At 44.5% G+C, this 20,215-nt stretch overlaps 1 protein-coding gene across 3 annotated transcripts in view; it reads left to right on the top strand.

The window, feature by feature from the left end:
- The window catches only part of BICDL1 (BICD family like cargo adaptor 1), a 51,811-nt gene that overhangs the window by 1,148 nt on the left and 30,448 nt on the right, over nt 1-20,215 (top strand). For all 3 annotated transcript variants that reach the window (XR_011326694.1, XM_069795273.1, XM_069795272.1), the window contains exon 2: nt 3,910-4,125. Coding sequence is in view for 2 of the 3 variants with exons in the window: in XM_069795273.1 (XP_069651374.1) it covers nt 3,910-4,125 (216 nt within the window). In the remaining variant the exon portion in view is untranslated. The remainder of the gene's footprint in view (nt 1-3,909; nt 4,126-20,215) is intronic.

Below are 20,215 nucleotides of genomic sequence, written 5' to 3'. Positions count from 1 at the left end.
TAGAAGGCTGAGAAAAAGCCTCTCTTACCTTTCTGGACAGAGTTTGAACAGTGCTGGATTAACATTCAAATTTCAAGTCACAGCCCTAGACCAGTTCTTTCTGCACAGTCCTGCATATTCCTGTGTTACTTCCTCACAGACATCTCTCATGTTCAAGAGGATTTGTAAAATTACTGTATGGCCTTTGTTCTCCTGACAAAATTCCTCTTTATTATTAAACTTAGCACTTTACCCTAGCTGATCCCTTGCTCTTTGCAGGGAAGTCTCTCTGCATTTACTATTCTGATAGAAACAATAGCGAAGGTGACATTGTTGTTTAGTGGCACTCTTTATCAGATTAGAATTTCCCAGAGTATTAAAATTTGCCAGAGCAAATATTTTCAGGTTGATCTTTAAGCAAGAACAGACGTATGAGGCGTGCTGACGTTTTTTTCCTGATGAGTTGGAGTAGAACCTTTCCTTCTGTGAAAGGAAAAATGCACAAGTTTAGGTACTTGCTGAGCTGCCTGTTAGGGAGTTCAGGAGTCTCAAATACCACTTGCTGTTTGCAAAATGTAAAGATGAAAAGGAGAGAGGAAAAACTGTGACTTCATAGTACTTTAAATAACATCCCCCAAATGTTTACCTCTGCTCTTATGGGCCCATTCAGAAGGTGAATGAAGGGATGGTAAACACAACCAATTGTTTACATCTTTTCATCCCATTACTACTGCTCTAACTTTCCAGTTGAATAACAGACTGCTATTTTTCAGGCTACCCATCTGATAGGAGTTATTGTTATCTACTTAAGGGTCAGATTTTTTCCACTGCGTTTGGCAGATCTAAGACGGTGATACTTCACACAAAAAATCAAACCTGAACATTAATCTTCTACAACACGAGCCTGGTAATCCTAGCCTCTGCCGATTAAATGTTGGCCTCCTCCCGTTGCCACTGAAGTGAACAAAATTTCACAATAAACTTTTCAATTTTGGAGGAGCAGGGAGGAAGGACCCACATCTGTTACCTCCTTCCCTGTGCTAAGAACTTTCTGATGATGACCAAAAGCAAAGTCTCAGGTGAGATCCTTGGTGGCAATTGCATTTGATACAGTGATGTTTAAGTAGCATTTAGGAGAGATTTTCTCCCGGTTAACAGTTCAAAGTTGGTTACAAGAGCTCAGTGAAGCCTCTCCATTTCCCAGCAGCCAATGTGCTGGCATGCTCCTCTGGTGCTTTGCCTCAAGACTAAATATGTGCTAGTTTTGTGGGTTCATTACTGAAGTGCAGCATTCCTACCATACACCTACTCTGGCAACTCTTTCACTTCACAGCCTGAATTCAAATTAATTTCTAATCATGGAATTGAAGTCCTGTAATAAATTCTGATATGTGATCCTAGTCAGTTTTATCCTCTGTAAGGGATTAAAACAGCTAATACCTCCGTTCCTCTGACACAGAGAAGCTTGCCGTGTCCAAGCTGGGAAACTCCCCCTTGCTCTCATGTCTTTAAATGAGGACCAGCCCAGCTCAGTTAAGTTGAAGAGAAGCTGTTTGCAGAAGAAAACATCTTTTAGAAAGCAGTTCTGTGTAAAAATCAGTGAGCAGTGGGTGGATGGAGAGAGACTTGGAAAACAAGAAACTCCCCTAATGAGGACAGCAGTTTGCCCTGTCATCACTACATGCAAAAAAAACCCTATCCAGGTCTGCAGCCATGCAGGTGCTGGGGTGAGGGCAGGTGAGGGGAGACAGCTGCTGGGAGAGGAAGAGGCAGGAGGAATTGGTCAGCATGTCCAGTCTGGTTTATCCTCCCTCTTTGCAACAGCCTCTCTGTGCCCCACTGCACTGTTCTGGTTTCTCCATCACAACAGAATAAACTTGATATTCTTTGCCACCCTCTAACTCCAACCTGTGTGATGGCCATTTATTGGAGCTGTATATAGTGTGGATTTTCTTTTGCAGCAAAGGACTAAAGTGGTTTTTAAATGACTGACAAGGCTTATCTGTGGCTTCTAAATCACATTTGAGTATGTCTGGGGAACTTTGGCTGCAGTGCTGCTCCTCAGTAGGCTGAAGTTTCATCTTCCATTTAGAGAAGGCCCTGGATCTTTCTAAACGTTGCCTAGCAGTGAATGAGACAGAGCTATAAAAGACAGCATTTTTCAGTGTGCTGCTAAAAGTGAAATTGTGGCTGCTCCAGCCACACTCAGGCTACAAACAAGATTTTTTTGCAATGGTTGTCATGGGCCTGGTGCTGGGATCTCATGCCTGCCTATTGCATTAAAAATAATTGTAATAATACATAGCACTCTCATTTGCAAGGGGTGCTTACTCTTTTAGTGTCTGAAACACAGGGAAATACTTTTGCTTTGGACCAGTGTTTTTAATCAGCCTTCCCTTACATTTGAGAGTTTTCCAGAAAGTCCTAAATTTGCAGAAGGATTTGGAAGGACACAAGCAGGGTGCTGCTACGCTGCGCTGGAAGGAGCATAGGAAAGGATTTGGAGATAAGATCAAGAAAGAGAAAACGTGCATCTTCTGCAGAGCAAGAGGTGGAAGATTAGTGATAACGCAGGCTAGAGGGCTGCTGGACAAGTGGAGAGCTTTGACATTCAGACCTGCTCGGGAAGGTGGCAGAGATGCTGCAAGGGAGGCTGTGTGTCATCAGCAGTAGGCACCCAGGGGAAACAGCCACCTCACAGCCTGTGTTTCTAAAAAGCAATAAAAAGCCACTTCACATAAATGCAGTGCAATTTTCTTTTCCTCCTAGCAGGTTTATTTTCCCCTCCTATCATAAGTGGCATGAGGATTGCTCACTGGGGGATGATACCCTGGGAAAAATGGGCAGGCACTGCCAGTGCTGGGCCCAGTGGATTTCCGCTCTTTGCTAAGATGCATTCCTAAAAGGCTGGTGAATCTGATAGAGTAGCAGCAGGTTATTCTGGGGGATAGAAGACAATGAACAAGGAGAGGACTCCTGCTCTTCAGGTTTCCCTGCTAATCTTGGGACATGCCCATGTCCCCAATTTGTGACTGTTCTGCAAGTATGCACATGGCTTCGGTCACCAGGGGAAATTCAAGCTCAGGGTTTCAGAGCAGGGATTCTTTCAAATGGGCACAACATAAATCTGTTTTGACCTGATTTGCAGCTCTGTTCCAGTGAAGCCCTCATTTAACTGAGCCTGTAAAACATGCAAAAGTTCCACCAGGTTTGTGCTGTCCCTCGTTTTCCAGCCAGTCTTAAGCAGAGCAGAGTCTCCAGAACTGAGAGTGGTTTCTGAAAAACCTGCAACCCAGAATATGCATGTATGGAACGTCTATAGAAACTACTTCATTGCATCCATTGCCATTCCAGAGCGGACTGCATCAAACAATAGAGTTACTGTGCACTATCAAACTACCAGACAACTAATTAGGTCAGGAATAGAAGGAGCAAATGGGTAGATGATTCAACTCTTGTTCATAAGCCCCATATGACAAGAAAGATGCCTCATCTAGATTCCTCACCAGCAGTAAGGATACAGTTTGTGTAGTTTTGACTATAAAGGCAATTTTTAAAAGAATTATGCCACTGCCCACTGAAATATTGCTTTGGAGTAAAGCTAGGCTCTGCTAAATCAATTGGCCTGCCTGAACTATATATTCTGCCTATTGACATGTGGCCTGCTTTACTCTTTTGGCAGTTGTTTCAGTAAAAATTCAATGTGCTGATCTCCAGAGGCCAAGGACAGGCCAATTGCTGAAAATGGAAAGCAAGTTTAGTGCCAGTGACCTGCCCTGACATGGGATTGCCACCTCCATGGCATTGTCATGCTCTAGTACCATTCTCTTTCCTGCACAAAAGGTTTCAGCCCTAAGCATAGAGGAAGAAAAGAAGGCAGTGTTCACTTTTTTCCTCCCTTCCTAACCTCATCTCCCCCCTGTTATCTAGCACCTAGAACAAGAGAAACATGAACTAAGGAGGCGATTTGAGAACAAAGAAGGAGAATGGGAAGGAAGGGTGTCTGAACTGGAAAGTGATGTGAAACAGCTGCAGGACGAGCTGGAGAGGCAGCAGGTTCACCTGCGTGAAGCTGACCGCGAGAAGACACGGGCCGTCCAGGAACTCTCCGAACAGAACCAAAGACTCCTGGACCAGCTCAGCAGGGTGAGTCACTGCAGCATGGTGAGGGCAGGCACCCAGCCGCCTTTGTCACGGGAAAGGCTTGCAGCTCTGCTATGAACCAACTTTCAGGCAAATAAGTGGGAAAGCTTCCTCTTTAAGGAAAAAAAAATGGTTCTGCATCTGGTCAGATTACATAGATGTCCCTATAAAACATGCTGTCTTTAAACTGAATTTTACACCTTTAAGGAGTACTGCATTTCACTGGCAAAGAAGTTATGTTTCTGGGTTGAGTGGTCATTTACTGCATAGATGTCTCGCAACTGTTTTTTTAATCCAAAACTGATTTAGAAAATCTGTTTCTAATTTACAAATAAGCTGAACAAATGTAGCACGCAAGAAAAAGGCTAATCTGTGACAGCGAGGTGAAAGGCTTTTTGCTGGCCTCCCTTTTTTGACATACATCGGCTATAATGTTGTAGAATTGAACATACCATGTCATTCTAAGATGGTGTGTCCCTACAGATAACTTTGCCATGGTCAGATGTGTGAGAACTTACTGAAATTCCTTGGAATGGCATGTTTCAGAAGAGAGCTTAACTTGCTTCTGAATGAAAGAGGATTTATAGTGGGGCTGCTACAAATCAGCCTGATTGACCAAATACTTCCAAGCATGGGTTTCTTTCTGACAGCAAAAGACTTAACAGTTTCTGCCTTCTCCCCCAGAAGTTAACCTGTCTTCTAGAATTAAGAACCCTGGTTTTTTTCTCCCCACTGGACAGTTAGTACAAACCATAATTTTAATGCCTGAGAACACAGTTAATCCACCAGATGAAAGCTTTTTCTTCTCACCAGTTGCTTATCCCCAAAATAGCATAGAACAAAAACACACACCACAGACTCGCGTGGAAGAAGCCCATCTAATGTTGTAAGAACACATTTCAGACTAGATTCTGTCAGGGCTGAGACTCTGGGGCTGACACAGGGATTGCCTAAGGGAGGGTCCACCTCGACTAAAACACTAGGACCAGACGACTCTGAAATGGGCCAAGTGTACAGGTCTCTTCACTTGTCTTTACTCGATCTGACTATGCAGTTTTCTTGTGCCTCTGGAGGTGAGAAGAGCAGGTCTTGGGTATAACACTGTACGGACACTTGAGGAAATCATTCCTCATTCTGCTACAGATTTTCTTGTCACATACCAAAAAAGCCACTTAGTCTGTGGATTTGTTTTAACGGGCTTTAAAAAACAAAACAAAACCACAAAACAAAAAAAACCCAACTTCCTTAACTCAGGAACACTGCTAAGGTTATCCATCTTTTTAAAGCAATATCTCCCTAGAAGAGCTAGTGAAGATCTTTCACCTATTATCTGAACAGAGCATATTTCACATACAACACGGATGAAAGATTCCACCCAAGCCCTTGCAGAGCTCCTGTATTTTGTCAGGTTTCTTACCCAGGGCTAAGAACTTTGCTCCCATCAGATTCGGTGACCCTTAATGATTTTCTGTGTATGCATGATTTCCATCACTGACTGGAAAATGTAATATTTGTTATGGTCCCAGCGTAAGCACAAACTGAAAGATCAGTCTAGGAGAGGAAAACCAGACAGCTTGCTTTGGGCTTTAAACCGCATGGGATTATCCTGACGTGACACTCATGCTACAGGAGCCTCTCGCAGCCCAGATGCTGAGATAGCCGTTCAGCTAAACCTTGTGCAAAGGAACCACCAAGTTAGGTCTACCAGCATGCAATGTCCATGCATGGGTTTTGTTCCCTCAACTCCCTATTACTGCCAGAAATAGTCTTCATCCACCCACTTCAGAGTTGCAACATTCTGGGAAAAAGTTGAGTCTTGGTGCTGCCCTCCCTGTTCCAGCCCAGCCCTGCTCCCAGCTTGGAGAAGAGGACTGTTGTTCTCCAACGCAGACAAGGCAGACTGATAGAGACAGCTAACGTTTGCTGAGGCACAATTCGGTGCTCATTGAGTTTGTCACCTGGACAAAACTTGGTAGTAAGTCAAATATAGAAGTGGATATAGCAAGGGTGTAAACAGTCTTCCTAGAGTCATGAGGATCTGGGCAAATTGAAACACAGTTGGGAGTGGTCTGTTGTCATTCACCCAGGGCTTTAGTTGAGGCTTTTTAAAATCTCAGCGTTATATTAGCACTTGATTACTGGGTGCTTAGTATTCCACATTTGCTGCTCCATAGCGCAATCGCAGCCTTATTTGTCTGATCTCTAATTCTGAAGAGGTTATGCATGTAATCCTTGAGGCAATGGTAGTACTTAAACCCTGCACCCACATAGTTCTGGCTCCTGTTAACTACTTAGACTTTCAATAAATAAAAAAGACAAATATAGCTGCATGGATGTGCTTGCCTACAACCGTATTGCCATAGGCTGGAGTTTTGCCAGGGATCATGAACTGAGCACTGGGAGAGGAAAAACCCTACAAAGAAGTGCTGTTAGAGCTGCTGTGAACTTTGAGGTGTTGCTGGTATCCTCCTTGCGTTCCTGGTTCTGTGTTTCGCACCTGCATTTTGTGCCACAGTGGGTTGTCTGGGATGAGAGGGTTATGAGAAGTCTGGGATAAGGCAATGAAAGCCTTATTCAGAGTGTCAGCTCTGCCCCATCTGACACTGTATACCCTATTAGAGGCTTCACTCACAGGGCAGAAATACAGGTTGCTCTCTGGTACAAGTCATTCTACACTAGTAGGTATTAGCTTTTAAATTTGAATTTCTACAGTTTTTAGCAATTAACACCTCGTGGCCCAATTTCACAATACTTGAGTGTCTCTCTTCTGGGGAAGGTATTCCCTTGGCACTAGGCTCTATATGTCAAATGACAGTCTCGGCCTCATGAGCTACGAGCCCACATGGTCCTGCTTGCTCCTTATGGAATCCCTGGGCTTCAGCCCCTTTACCTCAAAGCAGGGCATCATCCACTATCTCCTTCATCCTACCCCTCCTCCTTCCTGCTGCTATGATATTCTTTCACCAACTAATTAAGCTTTAGCACATTTTTTTAACCCTGCCTTCCCCAGAGATGAAAGGCCAACCCAAGCACATATTTTTTTCATCTAAACCTGACACAAATGCTAACCAACCAAGCACACAGTCCCACACACCCACACAAGGATAGCAAAGGGACCTAGAAAGCTCTTCTTGCAATTAAAGCATGGGACTGAAAAAGTCCATCCTCAATTCTTGCAAAGACTGATAAGGAAAACTCAAAGATAGGGATTTTAAGTCTGTTCAGTCTCTAAAAATGGGGATAACTGTCTTGCCTCAGAGTTGCCAAGAGGCTAAAATAAGGTCTGTAAAGTGATTTGAGGTCTTCAGATGAGATGATTATATAGGAGAACTTTACATATCCAATAATAGTAAGTAGGCTATAAGGAACTTTGCCTCCTCTTGAAATACAGCCTTTGGTGTGGTTCTGTGCTTTTTGCAGAACGGAGGTACTGCCCAGGGCCATAACAATATTAAACCATGGGGAAATTAGGTGGGCTGGACTGGGAACTCATAGTGAAAGACATGATTCAGATGCCAAAGATCGAGTTTAAGAACTCCACAGTAACCTTATTTTTTAATTTGCTAAGTGATGATTAAAATCCTGTCTGCATTTTGATTTGATTTCCCTTCCCCTGCCTCAGCACAGCAAAGCATGTAGTAACTCTCAGCAGTGTGCCCACACCAAGCTAAATGCTGATTTTACCCAGGAGAACTGCAGAGCACACTGCGAGGAGTATGCCAAGGTACATACCACTCACCATAAATGCTCAAAGATAAAGTATAGGAGTCAAAGTACAGTTTTGCCGAGAAAGTCAAGGCTTGATCACGTGTTCTGCTTCCATCTCCTTCAGTCTCTCCCATCTGTTTCAGTTTGCCATTTGGAAAAAAAATTCCTATGCTTTCTGTCCTTTTATGTTATAAAATTTGGAGGGAGTGGGTATAGGGAAAGGTCTCCTCTTACATGTGCCCACAGCACCTAACACAGCAAGAGTCCTGTCCCCACCTTTGGGCTTCTAGGAACTACTAATGCAGATAATAATAACAAGCAGCCCTCTTCCTATAATGAGGCAACATTACTACTTTGTCAGGAAGTGAATGAAAAAAGACTTTCACACTGTTTCTAGGTGGCTTCACCAGATGGCTTTCCCACACATTTCCTGCTACCAAGCTCTGGGCTCCTGTAACTGTTTGCTGCATGTAGCTTGGGCGAGGATATATCCTTCCCAATTCAGTTAGGCTTCTTGTATGGTACATAGAGCACAAGGAAGTAATTTCACAATGTCAAGCTCAGGTAGTTTTTGCACTGAAAATCTGTTTTCAGTGGCAGGAAGAAGCGTATCATCTCACACCGCTGAAATAGCTCTTTGTGTTTCCAAAGGAGTGCTCGGCTGCCACGGCATCCCTCAGAGGGGCCCTCAATCACCAAGTTCTTATATTCGCTCAGCATCTAGTGCCAACATACTGCTACAAAGAATGAGGTGTTTCAGCCAATCCCTCTGGTACAGCAAGAAAATGATCAGCCAGCCCACAAGTCTCCAAAGGAGCTTTTATTTGCTAGCCACAAACCCTTCCTTTCAGAAATATTTCAATTGAAAGAGTTTTGTTTCTAACTTCACGCTGCAACATGCGGCGTAGCTTCAGAGGACTGGCAGGCACTGCCTGGTTTTGATTTGAGAGAAACATGTTTTCATTCAAAAATTAGCTGACCATATTATATTACCCTTTCCAAATCACTTTTACTTTAAATACATCCTTTTGTGGTCAACAACACACTTACAAGAGAGGCAGCTCCGTTGTCAATTATTGATTTGAAGAGATTTTTCTGAATGGTTGTTTGTTGGGTATATCAGCATAGGAACAATGTTCGTTTTAAGAAATCCAGACTAATCATTTTAAAAAGTTACTGGAACAAGAGTGCTGGGCAAGATTCACTGCTTTTGCCATGCTAGAGATCTGTAGCCATTACACTAGGAGCTAGCTTGTCTTTAATTTCTTATTTTATCTGTACAGATGCTTAATACAAGCCTCCTTATGTTTCTTGTTTATTAAGTTGTCTCCAAAAGCCCAGCAGGGTATATTGGGAAACTCCATGCTTACTTAGCACAGAGGCAAGTAAGTCAGGCTGAATTTAAGTACTGCTTCAGGGGTTTTATTTTTAAACAGAAGAGGATCCTGAGTGGACCTAGGCTCAAGAAGAGTTGCTTTGACTAGCCCCACATTTCAAGGTGCAAATCAGTCACTACACTGAATTATTTTTCACAAAAAAACTCTACTTTTTGCTGTGGCTCAAAGGGTTTACTGGACCTATTCAGTACGGAGTAGCTTACTGTAAGGAACTCCGTACTAATCTACTCAGTAGCGCATGGAGTCCTGCATAGCAAATCTTGATCTGCATCACCTCTGAGCACTCTAAATTCAATGAAGGGGGGAGATTGCACGAGAAAAGGCAGCATTCCTTCCTGTTGAAGGGGCTCAAGTACCTGCTTTTCATGGCAGCTTAGGTAGGGCTGCTCACTCCTTGGGGGTAGGCAGACAGCCCTTCCAGCATTGCTTTGTGCCTGGCATAAGGCACACTTATGTTGCACATGGTGAGGCGAGAGGAAAGCAGATATCAGCACAAGACAGAGCCAAACACTGAAGCCAGCAAACCTCTCATTAACCACATCAAGCACCCTCCAACTACCCGCACCTCTGGAGCATCAGCAGATCCCAGCACCACATAACCAGATCCCTGATCACCCAGTGAATACTGATAAGCGCACATGCAGGGAAGGCTCCTTGTCACCAGCTACTTCTCCCCTAGCAGAGTGCACTTGTTAATAATTCAGCTTCATGCCACATCAGGACTGGAGTGCCGAGGCTTTCTATGCTAAAGCTGTAAATATAGGACGTGACGGCAGCTGCGTGTTCTCGCCTGCAAAGTCCTTCAATGAAATTATTCAGTGCCCTAGAAGGTAATGAAGAAACTTCTTGAGGCCACTGCTGAGTGGCACTCACCCACCATCCATCTGGAGGAAGGGAGACAGGCAGGAAGAAAGGCTCAATCCTCTGCTGAAAGTCTGGCCAAGCCTGCAGCACCCATTAACCCCATTTTAGGGCACCCAGAGCTTCAGGAGCCAACTGGAACAGGGCCATCTGGACACTAAGGCATAAATGCAGCAAACACCGAAGAAGTAATTTCAGCAAAGATGAGGGGGGCATCCCTACAGAGTTTGCCCAAAGATTTTGCACCCACCCATTTCATGCAAGATTTTTACCCTTGTATCCTTTGCTTTAAGTACCAGTGAGCACTGAGGGAATGGGCAGAAAGCAGTACACAGAATAAAACAGGGGTACACACTGCTACTGAACCACAGTGCAAAGCCCTCCGTATGGAAAGGGTTAAAAAATTACTATAAAGGCAAAAAGATCATGTTACTATTAAGGCAGCAGAATCACATAAATAGCTGCTCATGGGAAAAAGGATAGCATCGATTGGTCCCAGGGGCTGGGTGGGACCCTCATCCTCCGTGGGGCAGTGGAGCAGGGACCCTGCCATCCCCAGGGACCCCTTGCTGGTTGCTAGGTGACAGCACACCACGGTCCCAGCTGGTGACATTGGTGTAGCAACCGGGTGTGATTTCTCTGCTTGTAATGCCGTGACAGTCAGCGGACACGCAGGGAGACGCACTTGTGACGTCCGAGGCAGGCAGGCGGGTGGGTGGGTGGCAGAGGCCTGTCTGCCACCCCCGTGGGCTCAGCTTGCTGCCGGGATGTGTCCCTGGCATCCGCCACTTCATGACCCCCCGGGTGCCTTTCCTTCCCCGTTCACTGGCAGTTTTTTCCCCAAAATCACCCTGGAGATCTCCCAGCCTAAGTTGTCCACACCACCCACAATGAGCTTTTGAGCCTGCTAGGGGAAAGGTAAACATTTTATTTCCTTGGTAAAAAGAGCCCCTTATGAGCAGGTCGGTCAGCCCACACAAGGGTGACTCCACCAGGGTTTGGCACAATGCATCTCCCACTCTAAGTCCAGCTCGGGGAGCACAGTGCAACAGAAATTATTATCTGCCAGAGCCACTTAACCTCCACTCTGCGTATGGCACATCTCACATCCTCAGAGGCTTGGGGTGCTTGAATGGAGCAACAGAGACTGGCCCCATGAGGCACCCCCAGAGCCCAGACTCCCTGCCCCCCACACCCTGGGCAGCACATCAGCAGGGAATGAGTGTCCAGAGCACTGCCTAGGACAAACATACTTAAGTGTTAAGCACCTAGTAGTCAGCCTTACGCTGCTCTTCCCCGCACTTCAGCTGAACCCAGCTCCCAGCCCAGCTTTCACCTCTAGAAAGTGGTTCTGGAAGAGATTTTGAAGGTTTCTGCAAGGCTTCTGCTTTGAGACATTAGCAGCATCACTAAGCTGTGAACATCTGAAAGCAGGAATCCAATGTGAAACTGAAGCTGAAGTTGTTCTGGGATGAGGAGATAAAAATCTGATGAGTCCCTTCCTCCCCTCTTGCACTGCACAAAAAACTTCAAGTGGCTATTCTGTTTGGGTCCAGGTCTTTATGTTTATAGGAATGGTTTTATTATGCAGTAGCTCAGAGGTAGGACCATGTGGGCAGAAGAGATTTTTTCAAAATATTTCTGCTTATTCACACTTGCTGTAAACACTTCCTCCAGGAGAATCTAGAAAGTAGGACACAGAAGGTGTTTGCATCCAGCCACTGCATTACCAGCTAGAACCAGAGCTAAACATGACTGAAGGCTTTGCAAATATCTACATAAGAAAAACCCAATTAAAAGCATTTGATCTTTAAAGAGCCATTCTGGGTTATAAAGTTTGCACACCTTATAATGAAAGTCTTTAAATTCCTTTTTTTTTTCCAAGCAGGATTGCTTTTTCTAAATGCAATTTAGTAGACAATAGCTCAAGAGGGAGGTCTTCTATACTGACTTTTTTTGCCAGCTGTATTAGGTGCTCTGATTACCCATGAAATCATAAAGGCCCCTTGCAAAACAACCTAGAGCTTAATCAACATTTTGTTTAGAATGGCATTTAGCAAAGCCCAGTTTATTTTGAGAACAGGATGAGAAAGACTCTCTTGCTGACTTAATGATGGATGCTGCAATGCAATACAGGGCTGGCTTATGCTTGGCAGTACCACCCATGGGGATGGGAAATGCCACCATAGATGGTAACAAGCAGCAGTCTAGAGGTGAGAGTACAACAGGAAACAACTGACAGATTAGGACATAAATCAAGTGACCTGCATGACAGAGTGACTGGGGTAATAGGCTGCTCATAAGTAGGCCAAGAGAGCATTTCATTTGGAAGAGATACAGGTTGACAATATTTTTGTTAGGTATCCTGTAAAAGCTCAGTTCTGTAGCTGCAGAGATTTGCACCAGATTTCCTTCATGGACAAGACCCCATCAGTGTCTAGGGTCGGGGGGGTGGGGAGGGGACTGCCAAGATCAGAAGTGTTGGGAACATTTCCATTAACTGTTTTCACCATCTCCTAACTATTCTTCCCTGGAAGGTTCTAATGCTGAAGCATATAAAGAACACCTTTATAAGGAAGAATTACTTTGATAGTTTCAGCTGGGTTATGATTCTACCAAGATTAGCACAGTAATGCAGATCTATAATAAATGTAGAGCTATAACAGAACAGTTACAAGATCTGGGGATATATGGGTGCCTAAAGCATCCAGCTCACTTGAATTTGCCCTTTAAATATCATTTACTAGTTCCACTCTGCAGTTCATCTGACCTAAAAAAAAAAAAAAAAAAAGAAATCTATTGTATTTTGTCTTTATTGCTTCTCCCTTCCCTTTTGTCCCTCAGTCTTTCTCCCCTCCTGGATACATCTCAAAAATCAGTTGAGGCTTAAGTTATCACTGGCCTCAGGCTGGTAGTTGTCTCTGCAAGTTTGTTCCTTAAGCTGATGTGAGACCATGTTATCCCTCAGTTCCTCTGGGGTTAGTTTGGCCTCCGCTTTCAGTACACCAAGAGGGGAAAATTTAGCCTTCTGATTCCCTTGTTCTCTACATCCTTGGAAGTCTGTTCCTGAATCCACTTCCAGACTTGGCAGTTTTATAGTAACAGGGGTGCTCTTAGAAAGCTATTCCATTTGGCAACTATTTAGCATAGGTTGTTCATGTTTATTTTTTGAACAAAGCACTCTTGTATTTGGTTGCCTACAAGCTCAGATCAAGGAAAACTGACATCTTCTGCAACTCAAGTACACACCAGCAGTTTTGTCGCTCACACCAGGACCAGGAGGCAGATACAAACCTTAAGACTTGCTAGAGGGAAGGGCCTATACTTACAGAAGAGGTCCATAATCCCAGTAGCTTTTGCAGGTGAAATGTTTCAGGACCAAATAAACACCCACAAATTTTAACAGAAGGGGACCTTTTGGAGAATTACTTGAAGAGTTCTCCTTTGTTTCTTTACTTGGTTAGCAAGTGTTTTGCATCGATTTTATTGCAACACCAGAAAACTGAGGCACTGAGAGACTAGGCAATAATTGTCAGTGTAAGGTGACAAACAAGACCCTAGTAAAGAAAAAAATCTCCTCTCCACTTAGGCAGACTACACAAGAGTTTGAGCTTTTCTCCCAATCATACAGAATGGGGATGAATTGGGTTGTTTGGGTTTTTTTTAAAGCATGTATTAGGAATTTAGTGAGCTATGTCCCATACTGTAAGTGTACCACCCCAAGAAAAAGCTAGTAGTCCAGACATTACTCCTTAATAGAGTTTAAACTTTATTCTCCATATCCCTTACATAGAGGACAATGTGTATAAGTTGCAGAATAAGAATTAGACTGGACATGAAGGGAAATATCCTAGCTGTAAGGTTACCCAAGTAGGAGAACAAATGGACCAGAGATTCTACAAGGTCTCCATCAAAGGAAGCTTTTTAGCAAATGGCCAAGTAGTCACCAGCCAGGGAGGGCTGGCCAATTTTTGCCTTGGCATGAGAAGAACTAGGCAAAGTTAAGTCTGAAAGAGGCCTTCTGAGGTTTCTCTATCTTTTATGCAGGCAAGACTTTCAATAACATCAGGTCAAGTCTTCTTGCTATTTATGAATATTGAAAGAAAGAGGCAGAGAAGCCTGAAGGAATACTCACAAGAAATAAGTGATCTCTAAGGCTTTGGAACAGACTTGCATTTTCACTCTATATGGGCATAAAGTAACTGAAGGGTGAAAACAAATGTAAACAGGGGACTATTCAGGGGCAGTTTCCAAACTTTGCTTGAACTTGAGCTCTTGAACAGACTCAGGTACTGAGGGAGTCACACTTTCCAGCAGATTTCTGTTTAGATGAAGCCAAATGAGAAAGCCCAAAATGACCGTGTTTGTTCAAAAGAGATTGTTTGTAGACTTTAGCAGTCTGATATTTGTCCAAATAACATCTATTGATCAGCTATGAAGTTGCAAAGGGATTTGCTAACTCAAATTATTTCTGTGGTTTTTGCCTCTGTTCCAGCGAGATTTATTTCCCTAGGCTTTACTGGATGTTGTACTTCACTCTGTGCACAAATTCTTCCTAAATGTTGTGCTTCTTACTGTTTATTTCCCTCTCCACCTTAGCACAAGGGACCAGACCTCTTAGTGAAGATTAACTAATAAATATTCAAAGCTTTAAGAGCTCAAGGCAAATGCTTATGAAATTGATGATGTCATTAATACTACCTCTTCCTGGGGGCCTTTCTGTGCCTGAAGCACTGGTGCCATGGGCACAGGCCCTCACCCTGCAGAGCTGCAGACAAAGAGGGGTCTCCCAGTCTTGGGCTGCTTTACCAACCTCTGCTGCAAGAAACTGCTACCCCCAGATCTGCTGAGCTACCCCATTCATCTCAGTCAAGGCAAGACAGCCCAAGAAGCCACTATTCAACCTGCTCAGGCTCATCTGGCTTGTTTTCATGGTATGGAGGAATAAGCCCAGAGGGAGAGGTAAAAAGGATCATACACACTTGGGAATGGCATTTTTTTTTTTCCTGCCAGATGCAATTGCATATCACTGGTGCTTTTAAAGCTAAGTAAACACAGGCACCTCAAGATCTCCTGGGCAGCACCCTGCCTTCACATGGAGCCCATGCTGGACACAGACCCCAAAACAAGCAAATAGAGAATGGTGCCATTTAAGAGCAGAACTGGAGGCAGGCAGAAACATTGCTCACAAGCAATTTTCTTGGCTGGCTGGAATAGACAGGCCAAGCACCATTTTACATTGAACCCCTTAGAGGGGGGGCAGGTGCCACTGCAGAAACCTCTACTGAGATTGTAGCCACTGATTTGTACAATCTAAAACAACTCTTCAAAACCCACCTACAGAGGATTAACAGGTTGATTTACTTAATTTCAAGAGGCCTCCTCCATTCCAAGCATTATCCAACCCAGTATCTCAGAGCTGCTTACCGAGATTAACTCTGGCACCATGAGACACAGCCCAGCAGCTGCAGGCTGGCTCTCAGCAGCTCCTTCCTTTCAAAGGAGTCATTTGCATCAGGCTTTCAAAACTTGGGAAATTCCTTCCATCTTCTCATCATTCATAATCTTCCATCAGGAGACAGTACCACAGACTAAGAAGGTCAAGTTGGGGGAGAGGGAAGGAGACAGGCAGCCTTTCTCCCTTCATTACAGGTCACTGCCTCACCTCAACACAGGAAGGGACGACTTGCCCAGTGTGGGACAGTTCCAGACCACACAGCTTTAGCACTCCTGGTCCCAGGCACAGGCCTCCTCCATCAATCTCTGCCCCTTCTCATGGCCAGGGAGCACACTGCCAAGAAAATATTTTGCTGTGAAACAGATGATGCAGAAGCCTTTCCAAGCATGAACTTGTTCAAATGAAGATTTTAGCTCTCCTGCTTCTTTTAATCTCCCTGAGCAGAGCTATAAGCCACCCCAGGTCAGGGAAAATGGCCTAATTGACCAAAATGCCTGTTCAGACCCACATAAGTAGCCTGTGATGTTAACCCTTCCCACAGCTCAGGAAATGTGACAGAAACACCCAGAGCCAGCTGGCCATGGTGCAACTGGGCTCACCCTGGGGACAGGGAAGGAGAAAACAGCTGGTTATGCTGGAAAACCATTGCCAAAGCACATACACATCTATGCCTATATATACATATACACCCCCTCCACTCTTCCTTCCCCTCACATCACTTAGCATACAAGACATTTGCATGAGGCACCTGCTAGTATTTCAAGCACGTGAAGCAGACAGTTTTCATTAAGCCTGTGTCAGCACCACAGACCAAAACGGCTTGTTTATACTTACACAGTCTGCTGATGCCGCAGAGTGCAGACAGATGGGCAGCCATCTCGCAACACCGCAAAAGCCTTGTCTGCCCTTTGTGCAACAGTGGATGAGGCCACCGCAGGAAAAATTGGAAACATCATGGCCAAGTTGCTGCTGCTTTAATATCACAGGGAATTTTTTTGCTTGTGTACCAACAGCCTCCCATATTCACCACAGAAGAGGCAGTACTTCAAAGGCACTCAATCACTTTTTGGTGCATTCCACCAGCATCGTTAGGCAAATGTCCATAAATACCCTTCTCACATATCTTGTCTCACTGAGATTATCCTTGTCTCCTTGGCAACTGTCAGATGATGTATAATGCTAGTGGGGATTAGCCCCAATGAGCCTTATAACCCTTGTGTAAATTTCTGCTCTATGAAGAGACCTGGCCAAAAGCTCTTCTTTCCTGGTAACATTAAAATGTTGCCATAAACAGTATTAAATCCAAGAACCTTTCAGTAAACCTGAGTAAGGATGAAAACTAATGTGGAGCTTTTTAATTGGTAGTATTTGTCTTGTCCTCCAAACAAATAAGTTTGAGACATGTAGATATACTTGGCATTTCGCAGCTTGACAAGTAAAGCTGTATTTTGAATCAGTACTTAAGAGAAGGCTTGTGCTGAAAACTTGGGCTCTAATATCTTTATCTCCTTTGTCCCTTGGTGCCAGGGGGATCACACTGGGAAATTCTAAATCCCCGCAAGAGCTTAACAAATTTATGCTATGCTTTAACCTATTAATTTCTGAAAACTAGCCTGGATTCAGGTCAACACTTGAAATCCATGTGCATACTCTGTCTGACACCAGTTGTACTGAGACTTTCTGCCTTTGAGCAAGCAGCTATGGGCTACGCCCTCATGCCCCACTGCTCAGACATGATCAAAGCATCAAGTCAAGGAGGTACAGCCCCAACCCCACAAGCTTTCTGCAAGTGGAGCATTTCGCTGCTCCATACCATGTTTGGGCCTGGTGAGGAAGAAGTTGTTTGTCTCTTTGTACCCCATTTGGCCTGCCTGGGCACCCAGAGCAGGCTTTTGCCACGCATGGTGCTAACATCACAGAGATGAGACCTGTCCCCATGTAGGAAATGCAGAGTATGCCAGTGCAGGGAGCCAAGCAGCACTGCATTATACATAAGCGTTAAGGGTTGAAGTATCTAAGTGATAACAAACAGCCTGTGGTGCACAAGTGACACATTTAAACTACTTCTTCCTTCTTCGGTCTATTTGAGTCTTTATAATGTCCCAGCTTGGGGACATCTGCTCTAATTCAACAGGACAAAAAAAATATCTTTGAGCAGAGCCAAGGAAAGGAGGCTAAAAGAAGCACCAGCCTCAGCAGCAAAATGAAAACCAGGCACGCTACAGCAGAAATAAAACTATTTCTGTAATTAAGCAAACAAATCTCTAGCACAGCATTGTGTCTATATATGAATTCAACAATGTGCCATGGCTGATACCTATTAGACTAATCAACTGGAGAAAGCTGAGAGAAAGGAGGGGAAAAAAGGTCTCCCAAGATTGTTGCAGGAGGTAGGTCACAAAACAGCCAAGCCAAGGGGTGACGGGGAAGCCAGTGTAGGCAGGGTAGTGACAGGCAAAAGAAAATCCAAGTCTTGGCACAAGCTGGTTAGCAACGATGCAACATGATTTTGTTGCATGTTTCTGTGGACCTGTTTGCTCCCCAGCCATCTGCCAACTGCAGCGCACACCTCATCACGTGTGAGACACAAGGGGAAAAAGGGGTCAGCAGCTTAAGGCAGGTGATTTTTAGCACACATAGGATAAAAGTCTTCCTAACTCACATGCCTATATACTAGCAGAAGTTTTTAAGAGACACCATTTTAGACATTCCTGCACACAGCAAACACTCAGTGGATTTAGGATTGCTACCACAGGCTTCTGCACATAGGAGAAATCAGCTACAGCAGCAGGAGGAATAAAAACTGCTGGGAGCTGAATACCATGATCTCCTCTGTCATGGGTCACATTATTCTTGCTTTTGGGCAGCAAGAGGAAAAGAAAGTTAATCATTTAGAAGCAGTGATGCTAGGGAAGATCCCAGTTTAAAATCCTACTATAGTAGCATAAGAATTGGAGCAGTAGATCAGCCTGTGCTCAAGTGCAGGATAATCCACACACACTTGTGCAAGACAGCCGTCTCTGCTGAAGATAAAGTGATAAAAGAACATAACTGGAAAGCAATGAAAGTTGCCACAGTTAAAGTACGACCACACTGGAACAGGGCTTTCAAAATGAAGCACGCTCCAACAGCTCAGTTAACTTGTCAGACTTTGAAGCAGATGAACAGCCGCTGCCACACCACTTTAGTTGTGTTTTACTTGGTGTACTTTAGCTGGTCTCCTGTTACCTAGTTATGGCCAGAAAGCTCATACACAGGATACATGACACTCATCAGTACTGACATTTGCTTAAAAGCACCAGAGCCAAAACCAATAGCATTTTCCCCACCCACCCCCCTTTCTCCCAAAGGGCACCCATAGGCCTTTACACACTCTGCCCCTCCAAGACAAATCACTGAGGGTGAAATGGGGAATTTTGGTGAAAGAGGGAAGCATGTTCCCCTTTCTCTGGTCACAAGAGCTTTATCAAGGATGCTACTTCTTTCCAGGCAAAGCCTCAGCCATCAAACCTTCAGCCACCAGGGGGAAGGAAAAAAAAAAAAATCTTCTCAGCATCAGACACATAGGACAGGCTGCTAATTCTCACAGCATGTGTCAGTACAATGTTTCCCAATCTAAGATCTCACACAGTGCTTACAGGTCTCCGCACCCCAGTATTGGTTTGCAGGCAGCCTCATGGCTTGGTTGCACAGAAACCCGGGCTGCAGATCACCTCCAGTCCCCATGTCTGCCTGGCACCTGCTTTCTGCTGCATGCCCCAGCCGAGGCTCACTGCAAGCTTGCTGTGTCTGCATGGGGTCAGTTGTCAGAAAGCAACAGCCTCAGTGCCAAAAAAACCCCGCAGCTTGAATGATTCTTACCCCTCTAAGCAGCATCTCAGACTGCAGGCGGAAAGGGCTTTTGATTCAATGATGCCTGACCTACATTTGCAAAACCTTGGCTATAGGTACAAGTCTAAGTATAGCATGTGTGTGCCAAATTTGCTGCCCACAGCCAAGCACAGAGCCTTTGTCTGCAATGCTTTCAGCGGACTCCAGTTCACATGCAGCTTCTCTAATACAGCTGTTGGGATGTTGCTACAACAGGTGGGTTTTTTTCCCCCTTCTGACAGCACTCCACCTCTACTCCATCAGAAAAGTAACTGAATACATGAAAGAAGGGTGTGACTGAGTTGGCTTCCCCCATACAGGGCTATCCATGCTTTACCTTAAGTGATATTCACAGATGCACCAAAGCCTGAAGCTCATAGAGGCGCTCTTTCCAGTGCCTGATAATGCATTCCCCTGCATGTGTACGATTTGGCAGAGCATAGTATATTTTATATACCATATTACAGTATGTGCTCCACCCACCTTGTTTTTCAGCTGAGTTTGCTGTCCGCATCTACTTGCTTTATTTTTTATTTTCAAGCACAGCTTTTTGTAGGACTTAAAGTACCAAAATGCCAGTGAGTTTGCCAAAAGCTGTTATTTAAATAAAATCATGCAAGAACTTTTTAAAAGCTAGATTGTAGGAGGACAAGGCTCCGAGGAAAGATCCACATTCTTGTTTCTGGACCCTCCCATCATCCAGAGACTGGCCACAGCAACACCCGTGCAGTCTCTTCAGGGGAGCGCCACACCTGCCAGGTTGACACATGCATAAGATCTGGCCACTTACAGAAGTGCT

Source organism: Haliaeetus albicilla, chromosome 10, assembly GCF_947461875.1.
Source record: "Haliaeetus albicilla chromosome 10, bHalAlb1.1, whole genome shotgun sequence".
Taxonomy (NCBI): domain Eukaryota; kingdom Metazoa; phylum Chordata; class Aves; order Accipitriformes; family Accipitridae; genus Haliaeetus; species Haliaeetus albicilla.
The sequence above is the reverse complement of the archived record's forward strand: the minus strand, read 5'-3'. Positions and strand labels throughout refer to the sequence as shown.